The sequence below is a fragment of the Zeugodacus cucurbitae genome, chromosome 3, assembly GCF_028554725.1.
Source record: "Zeugodacus cucurbitae isolate PBARC_wt_2022May chromosome 3, idZeuCucr1.2, whole genome shotgun sequence".
NCBI lineage: Eukaryota > Metazoa > Arthropoda > Insecta > Diptera > Tephritidae > Zeugodacus > Zeugodacus cucurbitae.
In genome coordinates, this window is record NC_071668.1 from 17,349,968 (window position 1) to 17,374,107 (window position 24,140).

Sequence of the window (24,140 nt, forward strand, 5' to 3'; positions counted from 1 at the left end):
ATTTTCAGACGCCATTTTGTAGAGAAATTATCAACTTTAGCAGCATTACTTGGCACATTCTTCGGTAGGCGCTCTTAAACATTTCGGCTTTCAGTCAGTCAGTCCAGCTTCGCTGCTCATTTACTCGGCTGTTAAGTTGGTCCCTCAGTCCGTTGTTCGGTTGGCTTGAGTGTTGGAAAAATGTGTCAACGCACATGTGACAGCATTGGCTGGCTTCCACAACAGGCGACCCGTTAAATGAGCGCCTCTCTAAAGCGCCTAAGGGCACTCGCATTAAAACACCTCAAAAATGGCACACACAGGGGATTGCTGCAGTTGTTGCAGAGACTCGTGTGTGTGCACTTTTGCGTGCGTGTCAAAGCGTGAATCTTTGCCACTGACGCAATTGTGTTCTACAACATTGCAACCAAATTATTAAAATATTTCCACGTGCGTCCGCTTTTTTTTTAATTTGTTGTTGTCTGCTTCGTTTTTCTACAATCAAATTTTTGCTTTAAAATAATTTTTTTTATTTTTAGTTAATTTTTTTTGTGTGTCTTCATTAATTTTGTGGCCTTATTTGTTGCGTGTCTGCCGGGTGTCTCATCATACCACTTGCATGCATGCATGCCTCATGCAACCACTTTCTACATGCCGCTGCGGTTAGGCCGCCCCTCTGGCCGGCTGTCAAGCTACATAAATGCACTCACGCACATTTCTGCGGTTCGTTGATTTTCGGCTGCAAGTGGTGGTGCATTTGTTGTTGTTATTTTTTGTTGGTCTAATAGTTGTTGCATGTGTAGCAATAAATCATATTTGGAGTTTCGTTCAAAAATTATGTCTAATATTTTGTTTTTATTGTTGTTATTTGTGACATTAGGATGTTTTGTCACCTGCAAATGAATTATAGACCCTTGAAAATGCGTTAGATAGTTTGTAACAGGTGTGATTGGTGCTTTGTGTTAATGGTGTTGTTGTTAGATATTTTAGTTTTACAGTCAGAAACTCTTGTTGGAATTTCTTGATACTCTTGAACTTGAGGAAGAAGATATGTTATGGCTTAGTTAAGCCAATACCGGAAGTTGTCCTTTAATAGAATTTTTTTTCATGGCTTCACCTTCATCGTCAATTTTAGACTACAGTCGTTATAGAACATGTTTCGGAAATCTCGAATGTCTAATCTGACGACTGTTATCAAACTAAATCCTGTTACCAGAGACGTTCAGATTCTCTAGTTATAACCTTATTCATTACAAGTGGCGCTGTCTACTTTTTTCGCAAAAAGATCCCGGAAACGGAGGTTATTACAAAAGGTGTATTGATGTTTTATTTAGAAGTCTAATTTCTGGAATTTTGTTGGTGAGTTCTTTTACGAATCTGTTTTTAAAAACACATTCTTATTGTCTGGTTTTAAAGTCCATTATTCTTCTGTTCTTCATAAGCTGTTGTTGTTGTTATGTTATAAAAGTTCTTGAAAAAGTTCTCTTTCTTCTGTGGCAGCAATCCTTAAACACAACCATTTTTAAATCGGAACCTTTCAAATCAAAATTTTTCATTTTCATTTTGTTCAGTTTTGTATATTTATGATGTCTAACGTAATGTTTTATGACGTCTACAGTCGCTCACCCACAAAACACCTTACAACTGTTATTTTTTGGTAGCAAACTACGAAATGGCAACACCTACACTGCCCCTCACTTAAAAGTTTTACTACCGGTGGTGTGCTACTTCTATACCAACTTACCAAAACGGAGTACATACCAAAAAAACTCTGAGTCAAAGTAATTTGTACGAAAAGTAGATTATATTATAAAAGGAAAAAATAAAATCCTTGCATGCAAACAACACCTATTCTACCCTTACTACTCCAAATGTAAATAAAAAAAATCGTGGTAATAGCTATAAGCTAACTTGAAACAAAGCGAAACTTTTATTTAGACCGTAGACCTTCGTGCCGTCTATAAGTTAGAAACTCTTTAAAATCCTTGCATGTTTATGCCTATTCATATTTTTTATATTTATTTCATTGTTTATTTTTTGCCATTTGCGAAATTACTGCTCTTAATTTTCCTTTTGTTGCCGTTTTGTCGTTTGCCATTTCATATTTTGCAGTCAACAAAGTTTTGGTTTGCAAAAAAGGTCAAACACCTTTGCCGTGTTTCTATTTCACGGCTTGAAATGGATTATGTGATGTTTGCAAGGTGGAATTGTTGTGTATTTAAGGCTATAGCTGATATATTCGAAGTAATGCAAGCGACTTTAATTTATTAAAGATAATATTATTTCATAGGTTATTGTCCTCGAAGAAAGATAATGAAACAAATCACAGGTATTTTTCAAAAACTCCTGTCTACAAAATTTATAAAGAATATCTGCATTTAATAATCTTGACGAAAATAGTACTTAAGATCGATTGAGCCTATATTCCAGAACTTTGGCGGGATCTTTTCTTCTTCAGAATTGCATTGAACGCGATATAATCTACTGCAACATCAAGTACTCCCGAAAAATCGACTATTTTATTGAGTACATGGGGTGTTAAAAAATAGGTCTAATGTGAATATTTTCTTGAAAAATTTATATTTTGATTTTCAATGAATATTTTGTACCTATTCAGTGAAGCGCAGCCAACTTAAATCAAATTGAGCATAAGTTTAAACTTAAGAGGAATCATTCAAATCTATCTCTTGACTACCACAGCGAATAAGCTTTGGCCATCCAAGAGTACTTTCATTATTCATTCAACTCTCAAATCTTAGACTGAAATCAGACATTTGTGAGATTTTTCGACTTCAGCGACATCTATTGGATATATTAATATTCCGATTACATAAAACCGTGAATATTTTGTTTTAAGTTTTTCAGATGAGATTCTTGGGTCATGCCGCGAGATTTCCTCGAAATTTCTTGAAAACTGATCTTAATGCTTTTGAGAACCCTCTCTCATATAAACGCTTTAATTGTTTCACGAATAATCCTTACTTTTTGTACCCCCACTCAGCACAAAGCAAAAAAAAAATACCTACATAAATTAAAGCCGTAAGAAATTTATGTACTACTCAAGTACACAAAGGCTTACGTGACGCCTTTGTCGCGTGCCAAACAGCGCGTATTATCCCGCTTGCGTTCGAGTAAAACTTACTTCCCTACTTTACTTTGAATACTTTGAATTCTTCCGTATTTTTACAGCGATTTTTGCCGGCAGATTTGCGGCACGTTAATCCAAATCGAACGGCGGCGCAAAGCATGTCATTGATGTACAGTAGCGATAATGTTATAAAAAGTGTACACAGTGAGGGGAAGGGAAGGGAAGGCAGGGTAAGAGCTGAAAACACAACAAAGTTACAATTATTGACCGACTGAGTGCCTGCCACACACACGGTAGAACTAAGTTGATTTCCACTTTACACTTACATTCACTCATTCTATTTGATTGCATTGATCGCATTACGCAACGCGTTGTGGCAACTTTAACGGCAGGTGTTTAACCCTTGTTGATTGCTATATACTCGGCTCCACTACTACTACTACTACTGCCATTTCTCTTGGCAATCTTTGTGCGCTTAACGTCAATTGCACAGAGCGTAAATGCGCCGCCAATGGTAGTCGTCGCTAATATTAATATAGTGTAGTGATGCACTGGTTGGTTGGTTGGTTCGTTGCGGCCATTATTGTTGCTTGTGTTGTTGATTTGCCAGCGGCGTTGCTGCCACTTTTGCGCCACTTTATGACCGTCAAGCGGCGTGACAAATGGTGTGTGTTGCGCTGTGGAGGAGAGACCCCTTTCTTCAAAGGCTTCACATTTAACCCCGTCAATTTCAATTTCGTTTATTGCATTCATTTTCGATTTATCGCCTGCATTTGCGCGTATTGACATTTATTGATGTCTCATACACATGTGTATATTTATATCTGTGTGTTTGTGTTGTTAATAGTCCCATTGCGCTTTTTCATAAATTTACCATTACTGCTTGCAACGCTGTGTTGCAGCATGTTTTAAGGCGTTTATTTGCTTTTGAAAAACATCAATAGTTTTATTTGAGTTCAACAATTGCTCTATTTCATATTGTATCTAGAATATCTAGTATATATATGTATATATGTCTATATGTTAGTAATATGACTATATAAACATTGTCATGACAGCGACTAAACGTATGTTCGATTTTAATAATAGAAATGAAATTACTTTGTGGCACAACTTAGCTGGCATAAATGGTAATATTCCTGTTTAATGTTTCTATTCGACATTTTCAGCATTTAAAATAAATATCGCGCTAGAATTTGCTTTCTAAGAAAATCGTCGTTAACGTAAACTTTCGAAAATTTCATGTAAATGTTTAATTACAAGGCCTTGTATTGAAAATTCCAACTCAAAAGACAAAAACAAAAATAATAACAAAAAAAATATTCCATAAAAATACACATTTCTTGTAGCTCGGAATTTATTACAAATGTTGTCCTAAATTCTTGTGGCATACCACGCTAAAGAGTCTCTCAGGTGTTGCTCTAAATGCTTCAAAGAAATAAAATAAAGTTTAGAAAGCAATCTGTTAAGTTTTCCGGCGTTCAAAACAATTTGTGCGGCATGCTTGCATCGCTTCCACCCTTTCAACTAATACAAAAAATATATATTTATAAATATTTCCCATAAAACTATTTGTAATGTAAAACAGCAAAAAAAAAACGATTAATTTTCTGCTCCCTTGGGTGGCAACAGTTGTGGGAATATTTCATCTGACGGATCTCCATTAGCTTTCTGCTACATCTTCATTAGCGTCTGTGTTGCGCCAATTTTTTAATATGCCTCATTTGATCTCGTCTGGGAAAATATCATATCATTTATAGCTCTGAAATCATTTAATTTGTAACGTCCACTGCCACAAAGTGATTAATCTAAGTATTTTTATAGCTTGTGAAAGTATTGTAATGTAATTAGTCTATTTGGTATGGAATGTAATTAAAGTTTTATTTTTTTTATTTTTGGATTTCATAATCCAAATGCTGAAATTGGAATTTTAGGTTTATAAATAATATTTTAAAAATATTTTAAGCTGTCGAGAGTCCAATTTTTGTATAGTGATTTGCTAACCAAAAACATTTGATTATCAAATAATTGTAATTTACAAAATTTAATGCGTTTATGAGACAGTTTTTATAACTATTGCCACTTATTTTTTAGAAAATCATAAAATTGAAGTATTTCATCGATTGGATGAAATTTTTAAAATTAATAAAAACAACTAATATAATATGATACTAAAGTCATATTATGCCATTATTTCAGCAACTTAATAAATTCATCCAATGGATGAATGCGGAAACATCTATTTTCTACAATCGTTTTCTTATTATTTGATTGAAATCACTGGTAATCCATATTTACTCACCTTAATGAGGCTCATTGCTTTGGATAATATGTTCTATTGTGAAAATAATTGCATTACTGTTTAATTTGAATTCGTTTAATATAATAACTTTAGATTTTTACATTTTTATTTATTTTTTTATTATTATTTTAATAATATTATTTTTTATTTTAAATTTAATATATTATTATTATTTTTTTTTTAATTTAATTTAACTTTTTTTATTTCATTTATTTTGTTTAATTTATTTTTTTTATTTTATTTCATTTTTTTATTTAAATTTATTTTTGTTTTTAATTTTAAATTCTTTTAAACTTTGTTTTTATTATTTATGAGCAAAAGCCATTTAGAACATAATTTTTTATTTGAAATGCATTATTATGAGTTATACGAGTAAATATATTGCATATTGCTTAATTCATCGATTCGATGTAATTTTTTGTGCATAAAAAATAAAAGAAGTGGTTAAAATGACCTGTGTTTTCAATTTCGTTAAGCAAAATTATGAATATATTCGTAATTATTGCATTCATCCATTCGATGAATTTTTGAGAATATGGTTATAAACTAAAAATTTTATCTATTTATTGTTATTTCTTCATAAAACCGAATTATATTTTTATTCGTCCAATCGATGAAATGTACAAAAATTGTAGTTTATTATAAAAATTCGTAGCTTCATTAAATTAAATGGAATAAACTAACTTTATTGTAATACACACAAATAGATTTATTTATAGCTTCCAAATTTGTAACGCAATCCTGCCATAGATATACTAATTGCAGCAAGTAAAATAATAACTTGTATTGGTAATACCACTGCACATAGTACAAATAAGAATTGTATTGAAAGCGAGCGAGTTGATAGCACCAACTATACCAAAAGGGGTAACAGAAAATTGAGTGGAAATAACACGAAAATATTTCTTATGAATGATGAATGCAAGGGCTTTAGTGCATATACATATATTTATGTATGTTGTTATTGTTGCTATATTTCATATCGACAAGCAAGCAGACAGACAGCACATATAACAAGTATTGTATCAAATTATTCTGTTTCTTGATTATACTCGTACTCAACAACAATAACAATAGCATTCATAACTCCACTTTTTCTTTGCTGCCACATTTCTTTACGTTTTATGGCTTTGCTAGTCATTTTCCAAACCACTCTACTTACTACTGCCCCACACACACAACTTGGCTTTTGCCACTTCGCGCTTCATTGTTTCTGCTTCCCCGCTGCCATCACCTGAACCACCGCCTGGACGTGGCTTCCACCATATATGGCTGTGGCATTTCGAGCATCTTGTATATGTTTGCCAAGTCCAACTTGATTATTTTATTCTTTCACATTTGTTATTGCTGCTCTCCACACTCGGTGAGTATCTCCTCACTATAGATTCTTCACTTCAAAAGCCGTGTCTTTATCGTCTGCATAACTGTGTAAATATGTTCGTATTCTTGCTATTACGCTGAATGAATTGTTACTACTTGTTTGTGGATATTTTATTGTTAAGACATTCCACTTTCCAGGTGGTACAAGCAGGCAGCGTCTCAACCCAAACACAACCACAGCTTGAACTTCCAACTGCGTACAGACGGAGTCAACGTCGCTGCCGCAGTCCAACCCACTGGGTAACAAGTATATTTCTACTGCATATTTTACTTGTTGTTATTGTTGTTGTACTCCAATGGTATTCTACTGCACTTCACTCAACTATGGGTTACATTCTTCCGATGCTTCAGCAAAGCACATAAACTTTATTGTTGCTTGTTGTTTGTCCGACTTCGACACTCGACTCGCTTTGGATCTTGCGTTACCCCTTGCCACAACCAATATAGACGTGGTAATAATCATATGAATGCGTTGGTAAAACCATTGTGCTACAAATGAGCTCCGACTTGTTTTTAGTAAACCACGCCGCTGCTCAACACTATTATGGTGGAGCTTTGCTAGCAGCAGCTCGGCAATATTACTTAGCCACGTTAGCTGTGCTACTAGCCGCGCTTATCTTTGCTGTACACGTTCGTGTTGCCGCGTGTATCGCATCGTATCATTACAATCGTGCCTCGTTCTACGGCGGTTAACTCAAGCGTTTCGAATTGTACGCAGGGGAAAAGAATCAGTCCGATAATATGGCAGTTGCCGTTTAGACCCCATAATGATGGGCACGAACTATTCTCGCAGCCGTGCTGTTACCATCGTGTGCCACAGTTGAACCGTACTGAATTTTCTATAACCTTTCGTTAAACCTCCAATGCGAGCGTTATGCTGATCTGTGGGAACTGAAGTGGAACGACTTTTGTTTTGAGTGCAGGTTTTGCCACTAGAGAACTATTGCATTTATGATAACTAAGCGATATGAAATTTATAAATTCATATTAATTGTAATATTTTATGCTAATGCAAAATACCTTCTCTTGATTTTTCTCGCTTCATTTAGAGAATTTGTCCAAGTTCAACAGGTTATATAGCGATTTTCTCATATATTGATTAATTTGAGCTCATCTGGATCTGGATTTCTCTTCTTCTAGCTTACTCAGGATTTAAAGATCAGATATATTCTTCTGAAGCCTGGCGATAGCCTTACGAAAGGTCTAGAGATAGATATCTACATTTCATTAAAGTTTAACGCTCTGTGAAACCCCTAAGTAGTTTTTCTTGTCTATATGTAAGCAACAAACTTTCTTTCGACTTTCTATATCGAGTTACAGCTGTACGGCCACTTTCGAAAGGATTCGATCACGGTTGAAGAGCCCCTTTATTCCATTCTTCACTCGCAAGCATTGAAAATTGACGAACCTTAACCTTAAAGAGGGCCTCAGTTCAGTTTTTGGATGATCTTTTAGTCATTCCTTCATTGTAAACATCACATTTTTTCAGCTAGTGTCACACTTTAGCTAGTTACGTTTTAGTCGTCTACGATTCGCCATTTCCAAGCTCTATATTTGAGTGCTACTCTCTTGTCAAAAATTTTACTTGTCAAAGCAGCAACAAAGTTACCGAGTTGAATTATATGGAAGAGAGTATTCGACTTGTATGAATAACTGACACGAGTTTGTTCGATTCGCTACTCTCTAACGGAAATACGCACAAAATATTTTTTTTTGGTATTATAATTTGTTTAAGAACTAACATTGACAATATCGATCTGTTAATCAGACAAGACCAGGGTTTGTTATAGAAATGGAGGTGGTGAAGAAACAAACCTTATCGTCAGTACTGACCTATCTTTTATCTAGTTCAAAATCTTATTATAATTTGAACTGGAATGTCGATTTCGACCACCTAACCGGAAAATTTTTATTTGTGTACAAAAATATTTTAACAAATGTAATAAAACGAAATATTATTTTTTACGATGAGAAACATATTTATAAATAAAATATTTATATGGATCCCATAAATTATACCTAATAATTTTATGAACGGTTATTAAAATTAAAATTTTATGCCGAACACAAGATTTGAAAATAATCTTAGCTTCACCAAAAATGTTTGGACATTTCGAGGAATTTAAAAAACATAAAAATTCTTTACCTTTTTGAAGGTTAGAAAATCCCAAAGTCATAAAAAATTAAAAAACCCCTACAGCAATCAGTTAACAATAACAACCAAAGCAAAAATGTCGGCGGCGACCAACACAATTATGGCAGCTGATTAGTGAGTGCAGCGCAACAGACCTCTTAATAATACAGCACGAGAACTCAAATATGAATGTATGTGTGTATCTACGATCATATTGGCCTGTTGCGCATGCGCACCAACCCAATCGAGCAGGCCTCTGTGATTAACACGGCAAGGCGAGCAGCCGCAAACAAACAATACGACCATACGCTTGTCGGTGCTTATACGAGTTCAACTTAGTTCTAATAACAAACCAGAATGAGCACCACAGATGCACATTAAAAGTGGAATGAGCAGTCAGCAGCAGCAGCAAATCGAAAAGTGGAAAAAAGAAAAATGAAACATTTCATTACATGTGACGGCGCAGACACAAAAAAAGAATACTCGCACACAGAGACCTCAAGACCTGTTCACACACAGGCACACAAGGTGTTTGACACAATGTCGACGTCAGCGACAACATATGGCCCGTTCACTGCAAAGGTAATCCAAATGGAATGCTAAAAAATTGGGCGGCATAGTAATTTACTTAATCAGGATTCGACAACTGCAACAAAAATGAAACATTTTTTTTCGGTTACTTTGTGATTTTACCTGCGCTCGGCATGGCTTTTGAGAGCCGCCGAAGTTGCATGATGGATGGACCGTCGCACCGGTAATTCAACTTAAAGATGCTGATGTGATTTGGTCGAGGATTTATTTGTGTTTACTGCCTGTGTGTGCGTAAATAAAGAAGGTAGTGCGTGCGCTACAACAAATACAAACACAAATTGCACCTTTCTCAAATACTCTCGTCTATATAGTACCTTTCTCTATGTGTGCCGAGCCGGTGGTTGCTGCTGGTGGCACTCATTCATCCGGTTGGCAATGCAACGATACGGAAATGCAATTGAAATGAGTTGTAGATAAGTAGAAAGGTCTTTAGGTCTTTCTTCTCTCTTCTCACATTGTTTGTTTGCGGCGTAAGGTTTCGTGGTCCGACAGCTGCTGGAGCTGGAGCGTTTCAGGTGACAGCGGCCTAACTGGCATTGTAGGTGATAAATGAAAATTGAGATTATTTGCCGAAGCACACAGCCATACATAAAAGGCGTACGAAAACACAAGTAAATACAAACACACACAGGAAGAAAAACAAGCGAAAATGCAACGGAAGGAATTCCGTGTGGAAAAGTACAGACGAATTGCACACTGAAGAAAAACGCAGCATTGTCAAGAATTCTCGAGAAATTGCTCTTTAAGTTGCCTGTCAGCATCATTTGTAGAAAACCTGCTCTTCACCACCAGTAAATTATTAGCTCGTTGGTGTATTTGTAAAAGAAAATATTTGTTTTCCTTTGAGTACAGAGAGCGTAATAGGAGCAGATGTGCGCCGTTGTTTGAAGATTACATTTCTGGAGAGAGAGAGAGAGGGAGTTTCCAAGGAAGTGATTGAGTGCATTAGTTTTTGACTGACTTTGCTTCATCAAGCAACAGTTTGTGATCTCTAGTGACAGAGTGTTTATTGAGTTTCCAAATTTAGTGTCATAATTATGGACGTTAATGTGCGATTTTCATTTACGACAAATGTGCAAGTGTGAAATATAGTTTTCGAAACTTGATAATCAAAATATATCGCTAATACCTGATACTAAAGTGTAATCCCTCGTGAATAAATGTGAGATTTGGTGATTTTGCTGAATTTGTAACCAATATTTAACGGATTACGGAAGATATTTCATTGAATTAAAGTGCGGAGTGTGGACTGTCCAATTGGTCAGGTGTGTTCCAGTTATAATTAGCCACAAACCGAGTGATTAGTTTGTCTAAACAGCATTCAAGTAGGCTTTCTCGAACTGTTCTCCTTAGCTTGGATTTGGTTTGTTCAGTTAAGATGTGATAAAAAGTGCGTCAAAAGGACTTAAATCTAAATTCTTTCATTTTCTCGTGTTACGTGACTTTTCGTCTAACGATAAGTCATTTTTTGTAAAAGTATATTCTTTAAGATCAATCGATAAACTTGCAGATGATATAAAAGCCGGTTCTACTAAGTTAGGAACTTCTCAACCGCTTGATTTCTTCTATATCATGGGATGTGAAACCTTGAACCCGGTGATTCCAATTAAAATAGTTAAGCTATTTTACTTCCCGACTTTAAATAGTGTTTTCAAATAATCTTTATAATTAACACTAACAAAATATATATGTTGAAGACCATCAAGAATACAAAGTCTACAATCAGGCCATTGAAAAGTTATACCAGTGTTAGTTATAAACAAATGGTTTGAGAAACCAAATCCATAGTATCAATATGGACCTCACTATCTCCTAGTAAATTCCAATTAGAAATTAAAAATACTCATTGTTCTCAAACTACCAGTTTTAAGCTTTTGATATATGGTAGATATTACTGATTCTGGACACATCCATTTGGCATGAACTCTAAATTGATTCAGTAAAAGCTCCCAGTTGAAGATAGTATTCATACTTTTATAGTTTTTTGATCTCTGATAGCGTATTCGCAGTCCTATTTAAACTTCATTTGACCACAAGTTCTTCTAAAATGTGCTACAAGTAGGTTTACCTCAATCAATTTATTAATAGTTCCATGGACTTCGTTTGATTCTTGATGTTCTCTATAACTGTCTAAACAATCTAGAGATCTCCTCGATGGATTTATTCAATTCTATATTTCGTTGGTATACGCGACCTTGCTGCGAACTTCAGATAAATGTAAGCCTACTTTTGAAAACTCCTTCTGTTTAGTTTTTGTCCAGTGACTCTGTGTGAAACCATGCTTTCCTTATAGAACCTTAAAAATAATATTTCGTTAAATGATTGTGTGAAAACGATATTATTCCTAAGGGAAATTTTATTTTCTGCCTTTATGTGAAAGTATTCACTTCAAAGAATTCGGGTCCTGTGTATAAAACTAACTACCTTAATTAACCACCCGTCATGTGAAAATGCCAGAAAACGTGCCAAATAATAGTTAAATTATGTTAGCTCAATGTTTTTAACCCGAAAAATAAAATAATTTCTCTTTAACGCAGCGTGTGTGCAAATTTTGCAACGGCATTTTTGCAAAATGCATAAAATTACGAAGGTCCTGGTGGTCAGTTCGCAATGCCTAATGACCACACACAGGGACCAAAGAAAAGGTTAACAAGAAAACAGCAGGACAACAGGCGCTAACATTTGCTTATCTCAACGCTTAGAGCGTAACGTTTTTTCACCCATCCATAAAAAAGAATTCCAAAAATTTATATTGCTATGTAGACAGCAATTTTTCATGTACAAAATGTGCTGCCTACCAAAATTTATGCGTCTTCATTTTTCTGCTCTTTTCTGCTTATGCTAAGACGTAACATATGGATGTATATTGAACCAGTTTCGTACGGCGCTATCAAGGTAGCAAGACACACACAAGTGTGGTGTGAGTGAACCCGCATATTCTTCTTCCCATTAGTTATTGTGTGTCAGACGGCCGCCGAGTCACAGTGTGAACGCATAAATTTCACGTTTCAGACATTAAGCACGTTCCACTTTTCGTCGCTGGGGAGATGAAGAAGAAGCCCGTCATCGTGAAGAAAAAATTCCGGAAAAAATTGTATTTTGGCTAAACAGAAAAAAGGATATGCGCGCTCAGTCAGACCAACGAAATTAACCTGAAAAAGTTGCAAGCCACGCCGGAGATGTTTGCGTTCCGCTGCTTTGGCGTGACTTAGAGAACGTGAGCGAGTGAAAAGCGTCAGGCGGTAGACGGTAGATAACGCAGACGTTTCGCAGATAATATAGTGACAAGTCCCGGACTTTTTTTTACTTTTTCTTGAATTTTTTGCTTCCTCTTTCCTTACTGTTGCAGCAATCCATAAACCTTGCTTAAAGAAATGTGTCCTTTTGTTGCCCCTCCGCTCTCTCTCTTCCTCTATGCACTTTATTTTTGGAGTTATGCCAACACATTTGTCCATTTTACATTTTTAATTATCTTGGTTTTTTTCCAGTTGTCCTCTACCGTTTTTTGCCCAAGGAAGTAAGAATTTTTATTGGCCTGACCTACAGCGCCTGATGGTGTTGGTCAAAGCAGCGGCAATTGCATTCTTGTTATCGCTTCTTCGATTAATGTTAATTTTCTTACTGTTTCACCCGAGGAGTCAGTCAGTCCGTAGTTGTGATGACGCCATATGGGCAGAAGGACAGCGCGACTCATTCTAAAGTTCACTTGTTTCATTTGCTTAACAACTGTGCCGTTTCGCGTTAACCTGCTGGCTGTCTGACTGACCACTCGGCTTGGCTTGTTACCAACAGCGAATGTTGTTGTCGTTATGCTCCAGTGGCTTTGTGGCCATCAGTAACATTCTTTCAACTCGCCACTGTACACTGTCTTTTATTTATTTCTACAATTGTTGTTGTTGTTCCTCTGAGCATATTTGTGCTTGAACTGGCCTTTCGTAATTGGTTTTAGTGCCTAAGTGCAATATTTCTATGTCTTAGCCCGACTGAAGGCAGACAGTTGTTCTAACTGCACGTGTGTAGCGAAGCTATGGAAAAGTGAATACCTTCATTATTATTTCCTTTATTTATTGTTTTACATAGCATATACATTTGCTGCAGTCATTTGTTCCAGTTTAAATTAGATTCGTCTTGTACAAAACGAGAAACCATTCAAATTAAATATTTTCCGAAAAGTAGAATTGTATGCGGAAGTTAGTATAGCGAAGAATTTAGAATAAATACTAATAAATCAGAAAGAAACATAGATCTGAGATTTCATCAAAAATATAGTTATGTTCGTTTTAATATATAATGAAATGTTTGAAGAAAGGTTCTGCTTTCAAGTTATTCGAAATTCGCATTCGTCCAATCGATGAAAAGGGTGAGGGTTTTAGAGTGAAATAAAAGCTTTACTCTTAATATTAAGGAGGTTATTGGTGGCTTTAGAGGTCAAAAATGCATTTAGTGGTTTAAGAAGAGTGATAAACCCAAAATTCCATCAAAGAAATAGTATCTATCGTTGAAAAAATATACATAGATATTTTTTAAAAAACGCTGTTGATTTCGATCCCTGAAAACTGATGATAACAAATAAAACACGTTTGAGAACAATAATAATAATATGTATATAATTCAATGAAGATACTAAGTAGAGTTCCCTCCAAATATTATATCAAAAAGTGAAAAAATAACAGGTTTTTGTATGAAATTTCGTATGTCAGTTTGAAGTTATGATAAAATTTATTGTAAAAATGTAATATATTATTGATATTTCATATTATCCACGCTAAAAACTTGCATTCATCCATTTGATGAATTTTTCTTATAGTGATTTTCGGCACTGTTCAGTTATAATGACTTTATTTATTGAATCAATGCAGTACATTATAGTTTTTTCTTACCTTCCGTGACAATAAAACGTGTACATCCTTTAGACGAACTTTTTGAAAATTGATTTTCTGCACTGAAATTTTGTTAAAAATAAATTTGGATAGTATTTTGTTTATAAAACTGCATAAAGTGTTTCATAATTACAAGAACTGTTGATTTGTTGCATACGTCCATTTGATGAAAACCTGTTATATTAATTTTTCGTATAAGAATTTAGTTAGAACGAACTTTCTGATTTATTGGTTTATTTAAAAGTAGTTTAAATGCTTGCTGAAAATGAATGAGGAGCTCTGGAGAAACATTTTATGCTTAAAATTTCAAGTTAGCTGCGGATTGCAAACAAGATTTCTGTAAACTTTACTGAGAATTCATGCAATCAAGCCTTGTTCCAATTAGTTGAAAGGATTGGTGTGGCAACCCAAGCCCAGAAACATAAAACAGGATGTGGACTCTAACCGTTATGCTATTTCACTTTGCTTTTAACTCTTATAGTGATTTACAGTACTTTCTTTTCTTACAAAAAAACAGCAACAATGCAATATTTATGTCTATTTTCCTATGCTTTTCCTGGCCATTATTTTGTTGCACTTTCCAATACATTGTCGACAACCACTTCCACCGCATTCCAACCATTAAAAACCATTTGCGATTGCAAGGATTTGTTAGCGGAGCGGCAACACATAAAAGCGTCTGGATTATGTAATTAAATTTGCACGCTTGTTTTTGTTCCTGTTCTGCGCAATAAAATCGTAGTCACTTTCGGTCGTATTGTGTTTTAATGTGTATTTGTATATTTTTCTTTTTTTTCGCCGACAAACATTTATTGCCTTGGCTTGCAGTGAAATTTATTAGTTTTCAGAATAACTATGCTGCATTTTTCCCGTTGTTACACTTGTGCATGCTTGCACTTTGATTTTTAGCAACTTCGCAGGAAGCCATGTACTCGTACTCTCGCACTACTTTTGATCTAAACCCCTGTGGCGTTTTAATTTGCAGCGTAGAGTTTGCGCGCCACATGAGGCACTTGGCTGCTGCACTAACGCCGCCATTAAAACTTCAAAGCATATTTATTTCTTTAGCTTTTTCCTTAATCATATGCGAGTGAGATTATTTCGGCAGCCCAAAATGCAAACGGAATTTATTATTTCATCTCAACCATTTTATTTTGATTAAATTAAATGCAATGTTTGCATGCCGCACTCACTGCATGGCACTTTCGGTGCATGATTTTCAACCAATTAGCTTTTTCCTTGAAATGCGCTTTTTCTCACACTTTTATTTATGCAATTGCTTTGCACCTTCTTAAATGAAAGTGAAATGCTTTGCATTAATTTTTAATTTTATTAACACGTCGATATGTCTAGCCAACGGTACAATTTTCACTTCGTTTTCATCGTCGCGTGTTATCGATTATATTTTCGGTTAATGCAGTTCCACTCTCATTATATTTGTAAAGTAACCTTGTGGGTTGCCAAAAATATTTTAGCCGCAATAAAATGCATAATTTACTGTTATTAAGACTCTTCCGCATTCATTGCATAATGTGATTGTTTGCGAAAAGCTTTTGAATTCAATTTTTAACGATAATCGATACATTTTGGTTTCTGAAACGAAGCAATTTGGACTTGTTTTGTATTGAGATGACATTTAACTCTCTAACTTTATACTAATTTTGCTTCCCTAACTGTACTATACTTGTACTTTATATGAAATTCTGGAGAAAGCTTTTATATAGAGCTTTTTGAACATTATTCCAGACTCCTTTCAGTAATTGTTCAAATTCCTCGGATCTACTCACGTTTCCATTAAGGAACTACTCTCATTACTTCATTCTCATAATAATGTGAAGTTTGCGAAAAGCCTTTGAATTGTTTTTTTTGTCGAAATGAATCACTTGAACTTGTTTTGGATTGAAATGAAATTTTGCTCACTAATTTTATACAAAAATACTTTCTTAACGGTACTTCTATTTTATACGAAAGTCGAGAAATCTTTTAAATGGAGCTCTTTGAACAATATTCCAGTCTCCTTTCAGTAATTGTTCAAATTGCTCTATCTACTCACAGTTCCATTAATATATTACTCTCCTTACTGCATTCTCATACAATTGAAACCAATATCGAAATTAAACTCTCCTCAAAAATATAAATAAATAAAGTTCGTCTTTAATCCCACCGCCACCACCATATGTAGCTCCCCAACTAACACGCAAATTCAAATCCAATCATTTTAATGAATTAAAAATTTGCCAACGCCCCAAAACCCGCTCTCTCATCGCATCCACCCACCTACCTACCGCCCCTTATTACTTTGCTAATACTTTTCGCAAACTTCATTCAACTCCTCGGTTACCTCGGCTATGCTCGGGTATTTGCGTGCGCGTCGAACGTCTGGCACATTCTTGTCAGCGACGCGCCACCTCCGCCTCTGCCACTGCCCTGACATGGCGGTAATGTTAAAGAGCAAGTAGCCAGCGCGACTGGACTGTTGGTGGACGGATGAACAGACGGACGGATGGTTGGACGGACATATGTAGTATGTACGTTATGGTTCATAAATTTTCGACTGCAATGCTGTTGAAGCACGACGGCACTGACGACGATGACTTCCATGGAGTTTGTTTCAGTGCCGCTGAAGAAGCGGTGTAGCGAATGATGAACGGCTGGTGGAAAAACATCTGCTGCTGTTTGCTGGTGTTGTTGTTGTTGGCGCGGATGTTTTTGCTATTTTTGTTGTGTTTATGTTTTACAAGTACTCGCACTCACATTGGCTGGTAGTGGTTGTTATTATTATTGCCTGCTGTTGTTGTTGTTGGTCGCTTGCTTAGGCTTCGTGTACAATACACACTTGCTCTTGTTTTTCTTGTTGTTGTTGTTGTTCTTTTTACTTGTTGTTTTTATTATTTTTGTTTTTGTTGTTCGCTCGACTGTTGCTACTTGTTGTTGTTGTTGCACGTTGACTGCCTGTTGCCTGCTGCTGTTGAACTCATTTCATTAGGTTCGTTCGCTCGGCTGTTGCGCAGGCGCACAAGTAGCGAGCTAAAAATACCTTTAACACCAATATATACACGTGTATATGCATGCATATGGTTGTGTGTGACGAATATTTTTATGTTGCACCATCACCTTGTTCTTGTAATTTATTCAGTTTTATTAAAAAAAAAATATTTTCCATTTCTGCGCGCCATAACTGCGCGCTGGTTGCGTCTTCTTTCATTTCATTGCCTTTTTAATTTAGTTCGAAATGCCACATATTTTTCTAAATTTTGTTGTTGTTGTAAATTTCAAATTTTCGGTAGTTCCTTTGTGCGCTCGCCAACTCCGGCTTCCATGCGCAGTCGTTATGGTCTTCATATTTCCACTTTAAAGCGCGTCATGTGTTTGTTGTGTTGCACACTACTTGAGTTTGCCAGCACTTGTATGTATGTGTCGTTGAGTGTTTTTGACAGGTGGTACCTAAAAACCAATTTTTTTTTGTTTTACTCCATTTCGTTCGTACCTTATGCCACATGCGCTTTGTATTTCATGCTTCGGTTTTTTCCACACTCACTGCATAAGCAAATAGCACTATTTTCATATGCACTTCCCTGTTTTATGAAGAAATAAAACATTTTTAGTAATGAAGAAAAAAATCAGTATTTTTTCGGATACGAATCACATTGCATTGCTTGACGGCAGTTGGTGTCTTATTTTGTCGTAAACTTAGCGTGAATTGTTGTTTGTTGTTGGCAAGCTGGCATCCTTGCTGCACAGGCTCCTTCTACATACTGCTTAAAGTGATCTTGTGGTCTCCTGTGGTACAGTACTGTCGTTGCTTGTTTTCTATATCCTCTTTGGTTCGGGTCATTGCACTTTTCCCCTTGTGATTTTTTAATAATACATTCCATTCCATTTTGGTTTAGTCTGTAGACAATTGAATTTTCGAAATTTAAGCAATATTCCGGCACGCGCCAATGCCATATTAATAGCAAAAGATTTAAGTATAACTAGGAATGCTCACTGAATTGAAGGGCTCGTCTTTTTTGTGGTGCTACAAGATTTCTTCGCCACCAAATTTCAATACTTCTGAACCTTAAAGATAGACCTAGTGGACTATTGGTTCATAAGTCTCACAATTATGCCTCCGATTAGTATAAACTTGGCTGATTACTATAGCAAGAACTTCTGTTAGTTATTGTTGTAATAACGTTAAATGTTTCACGATTAGATTCTACAATTCGGTCATACGATAGCCTAAGAAATATATTGACTATTCATTCTTCCGTCCGTATACATCCGATCTCTTCAAGGCCGTTCAATTAAACTTGAGTCCGTTGAAGGCTTAAAATGTTTAACTGTTGGAGAAGACAAAAAAGCTCTTGGAACAAATGCTGGTTCCTATATCTAAGTAGACCCGACTTTCGTGGTAATGGTCTTAGCAAGCTTTATATCTCTACGACCGCTTAGATGAAAACAGTTTCTTAACTATTATTCCAAGGTGCTTTCCTGGATATCAAGTTAATATAAAGCTTATCATCCAGATCATCTGGAGATCGGTAGAAAATTATATTTTTGGACTAATTTATTATATATATTTAGAATTAAGGACTTTTTATTGGATTCATACGTTTGAAAGAAATAATGAGAATCTCTCTCATAAAAATACTTTGTTCTTTCAACTTTGCTTTAATATTTTGTAACTGTTGTTTTTATATTAGATCTACCCTATTTCTAACCATAATTTATATATGATATTTTAAACTTTACTAATCTGTGCCCTCCTTTTTTTATCTTTTCAGCTTGAAACATTTGTAAACAACAAACAAGTAATGTGCAAAATAAAACAAAATGTGCTACATAAGTCACTGTAAACGGAAAACATTACTTCTCGTAAATTCAAGTGGAAAACTCTAATACCACCTGAAGACCCCAAAAAATATATTACTTTCAAAAACCTAACCTCTAAAACAAACCTAGTAAAGCCTAAGAACTGAAAAAAGTGAGAATATGTCGACGAAATTCTCAGCGCATCCCGACTTGGCGATCGAGCAATTGCAGCGAGCCGAGTCAACAGCGCGTCAAAATTCAAATAAAGCGCACGCACATCATAGGCGGCATCACTCGGCGGGAACGGGCAACACGAGTGCGACGAATTCGCCCACAAAGTCGGCGAAAAATGCTGCAAAACAACTCAATTCCAATGGTGCAACAGCAAGCGCCACAGCAGAACAGAGTGACGCTACGCGCGCTGAGCCGCAAGAGGCGCATTTCAACGCCGCCTTTCCACGTTTAACGCCTGTGCGAACCTACAACACAACGACAAGCAGTCACAACGCACCGCATGTGGACGCGTTGGATAATAAATTCGCCTATAATAGAGATGGTGTCGATGTGAATACGATGGTTTTGGCTTATATCGATGATATCGATCTCAATTGTGACGATGATGATGATGTTTACTGTCGATCGAGTAACACCAAAGACTGTGTAGACTGTACGCCAGCCACGACATTGCGGTGGTCAGCGGCTGCTGCTGCTGCACAAGAGTCGGCCGCACACGCTATGTCTGTGGATGAGCCGGATTACTTGCAGCATCGCTTTAGTCGAACAGCGGCGGATAACTGTAATAGCCGGCATCCACAGCTGCAGAGTGTTGATTACTATACCGCCGACCCGCGTGCCTCACCCATACACGCCATCAGCGATGGTTGTGCCAGTGGTGTTAGTAGTGCTCTAAGTTCACCATCAGCCAGCACCGTATCTTCGCCACTTTCAACGCCGACAAGACTTGCGCCACACTTTCAACAAAACCAAAATCAACCAAATAGCAGTAATTGCTGCCAGAAATCGCTAGCCAGCGGTTGTTGTGGTGGTGGCGGCGGTGGCACAAGTGACAGTGATAAAGGTTGCAATCATTTACATCAACATCACCACACACAGCATCTCCATCTCCACCATCATCATCACAAACATCAACACACAATGACATCATCGACAACGTTAAAGTCCACATCCAAAGCAGCGGCGGCGGCCGCGGCAGCAGCTGCGGCGGAATCGTCGTCAAGCGGATGTAAAAAGTCACAGAAATATGATCCCCAACTACTAGGCCCGTCACGTTATCGTCAACTATTGCCAGTTGTGCTATGCATTCTGTCGTTCGCGATCGTTTTTAGCATATTAATTGTTTACATGGATACGACAGGTGAGTCTTTCTGGATTCTTAAACACATTTAACTATAAATTAAACACTAAAAGTGTGTTAGTTTGTAAGTTGTCTAACGTAGGGAAGTCCACCACCATTTATTTGACTTTAGAGACTTTTGTTTGTGTGGCGCCTTACTTGTTGTCTGTTGCTTCCTGATGTTTTATTTATTTTATTTGCTTGATAATTTGATATCTTGGACATGTGTCTAATGTTGACTTTCTTACCTGGATGCTGACACATTCCGTACTTATATAGATCTACTTTTTTATCAGGGTCGGTCGTCTCGGCTTTTTACTGGTTTCGTGTATTTAATATTTTGTGTGTTCTGTACGCACCGGAAGCAAAGTCAGTCGCTTATTCGACGTCAGGTCTGCAGGCACACTTTTGCGGTCAAATAACAGCTTGCTGTTTAAAAAGAAAGAAAAACAAACAATTCTACGGTATTAACATGCCATTAGATCCGTCTAAAGAACAACTGTTGTTGATTAAATTTTTAGAATAGAAAAAATAATGTACACATTTGATAAGTTCTGAACCCATCTTGCTATTTGAGTTATGTGACATGGAGAGTTCAACAGTTTTCAAACTACTTCGAGGTCCTTTATTCTAATAAAACGTTTTTAAAATAATTTACGGGGTTAGTTAGTTGTTGGCTCACCAAACTCTTTTGTGTCTTATTTAGTCTTACCTTATGAATGGAGTAATGTATAAAATTTGAAGAAATATGCCTCTTTGAATTATATTTGATGTTCTCTGTTGAAAGAATCTATTGTCAATCGTTCTTTCATTTGTTATTAGTATCGTTATCTAGAGACAATCTAATGACCCGACCTAATTCCTATGGAATCCGAGTGTTAGGACCAGAAGTGCGATTGTTTCATTCACATTAGTGCTTAGTTAGATTTAGATAATCTTTAGAAACACAAGTATTCCCGATTTCCGAATATTCGGGTACCTTTTGAATTGTGGCTGTAGCTGAGGTCTTGATTTTTATAACATTATACTTAATTCTTATCGTTAATCTTTTCATGAATTTCTTATATTCGAGCACATTTTTAGATTGTGGCTATAGTTGCTGGTGAGACCTTGAGTTTAGTTCACTTTGTTAATCTTCGTATTCGAAATCCTCCAACATGAAATGAAAAACTAGCGGTCGGCCCTTAGCAGGCAATTGCGTGTTTATGCCATGAAAAGTTTCACTTCTAGACATGGCATTATTTCCCTTTGAAACCGATTAGATCTCCGTCCCCGTAGTCCTGTTTCTAATTTTGCCGAATGCGCAAAGAAACCATCTCAAGATTTGTTGCGATGGCTGTTTAGAGCATTGTAAACAAATATTTAAAAGAAGACATCCTGAAGTCGGATAAAATCCAAGCCAATTCCGGTTTCTTTGAATTGGTTTAGAATTGCAATGACTTAGGAGTTACTGCCACAAATAGAGTTATACCGCCGATGAAAGCGTTCTTCGGATAAAAATTCCAACAAAATTATTTTTAGATTAATATATTGAGCTCTTTTGAACTTTAACTTTTCAACATTACGTCTTCCTTTTGCAAAAACTATTTTTAATCTACATTAATCCATCTTGTTATCAAATAGACTCCCTAGGAAAGTGCTCAGTTATTCTATTATCATTTTCATTTTACATAAATACCACAAAGGAGCTGTCCTTAGTGAGACTATTCCACTCCCACCTGACAGGAAAACGCCAGCGTTAATAGCTTTCCCTAACTAAGTAATTATGTGAAAGCAAAAAAAAAAAAACAAAAGAAGCAACAAAGCAAAAAAACGAAATAATGACATTACAAGCAAATTACAAAAGAGTCAAGCAAACAAAATCAAAACTGCAAGAGACAACCAAAAAAAAAAAAACAAAGACAAGTAAGAAAAGACAGTAAACAAATATTGACACTCGCCAAACGGCAAGTAGACGTTTACAACTGCGCGTACGTTGCCACCCACCCACCTCCATTCAGCGTCGTGTAATCAGCAATTATGCGCATTATTACTTTGTTAACTGACTAAAAAAACAAAATTATTCGCAAGCAAACATAAAAAAGCAAACTCTCAAACAAATTTGCATTGCAATGCCACAATTTAATTGAGAATTCTACAAGCAGCAATACACCAACGCCACTGACAAACACCGACGTCGCGGACTTGAGTCGGCAGCGACGACCCTGCGAAAGAGTGCTAAAGTCGTTTCGGTGCACCGCTGCTGCCGTGAGTTGTGGTTAGTGGCACTGCCGGTTGGCAACAAAGCGTTCGTGAATGAATTGGCCGACTGAGTGTATGGACGGCCGGACGGACGAATGCGCGGGCAACGGTGTCAATCAGGCAACAGCTGGATGATCGCCGTTCGTTCCGCCGACGCATACACAATGTCTGTCTGTCTATGATGCATATGCTTCATTGCAGAGGCGCTTGTGTTCTTGTTGTTGTTTTCTGTATTGTATTGAATGCAGTTGGCTGGGCTCTAGTCGCTTTCGGTTGCCTGGCTGACTGACTGACTCGCTGGCTGTCTTGACTGCCTTGCCGTTTATACGTGGGTTTGTTTCCAAATCTTTTACTTCTTATTACTTGCTGTTGCCTTCCGCAAAATGCTTTCCGTTTTTGCGAAACTTTTACACGCGCCAGCCAGCCATTAAGCCAGACAATGAAATGCGCCACCGCTAACCATCCGCTGTCGCTATTACAATTTCGCACACTCATCGGCTTCTCATACCTCTGCTATGACTCATCCTTGGCGTCGGATGTGATTGCATACATACTTACATACTTACCTTTGGCTGTTGCAGGCGTTGTGGCGCAATGTTACTGCAGTTAACATTTATTCGTTGTTGTTGTTGTGGTATATGTGGATTTATGTTGTTTTATATTTGGTTGGAGGCAATTTAATTTATTTAATTCGCTAATCGTCTCTGATTGCCTGATTGCAAAGTGTGTTGTTGTTGTTGTCTGTTAGTTTGTTGAAGTTGTTGTCTTTCCTCAACAATTAGTTGTTGTTTTTTATTTGCCTGCAAGTTTTTTCAGTTCAGTTTGCATGAAATGGTGCAATATCCTGTCTTAACTTCAGGGCTATCATTTCAATTACGGGAAGAGTGTTAACAATTCCAACGAAATTGCAATAAAAAATTAATGTATATGATAGTGTCGGTTCGTTCCGCTATTCTAATAAGTCTGTATTAGCTATGGTAGATATGGTATTTAATGGACCCTTGATTTTGTAGTCGTGCTTCTCTTTCTACTTTTATGTTGAATATTTTATAAGAAAAATTAAGGGTCAGACCAAAAAAAAAAGGTAAATTTGAGTAAATGAGAACTGAGTAGTATCACAGGGGTCATCACTGGGTACTTACCTCTTAGAGGACACCTGCAGAGACTCTTTCCACGGCTTCTAATACTCTAACCTAAGAGAAATTTTGCAGCTGGTATGGAAAAACTTAGAAGTTTCGTCAAATCGACCGAGTTGTTTAGGTGACGCCTATCAGAGTACTGTCTGAAGGTGATCAATAAGTATCCGATTTCTCTCTCTCATGATCACTCATCCAATTGCTTATATTCCGAAAGCACTTTTCAGTCTTTCCGAAGCCAACTCTTCCACACCACTTTTC

At 36.5% G+C, this 24,140-nt stretch overlaps 1 protein-coding gene across 1 annotated transcript in view; it reads left to right on the forward strand.

The window, feature by feature from the left end:
- Positions 1 to 24,140, forward strand: part of S_2 (protein Star) — an 86,311-nt gene that overhangs the window by 27,282 nt on the left and 34,889 nt on the right. Inside the window, exon 2 of the mRNA XM_011192162.3 lies at positions 19,121 to 20,523. Within this exon, the coding sequence (XP_011190464.1) occupies positions 19,329 to 20,523 (1,195 nt within the window). The 5' untranslated portion in view covers positions 19,121 to 19,328. The remainder of the gene's footprint in view (positions 1 to 19,120; positions 20,524 to 24,140) is intronic.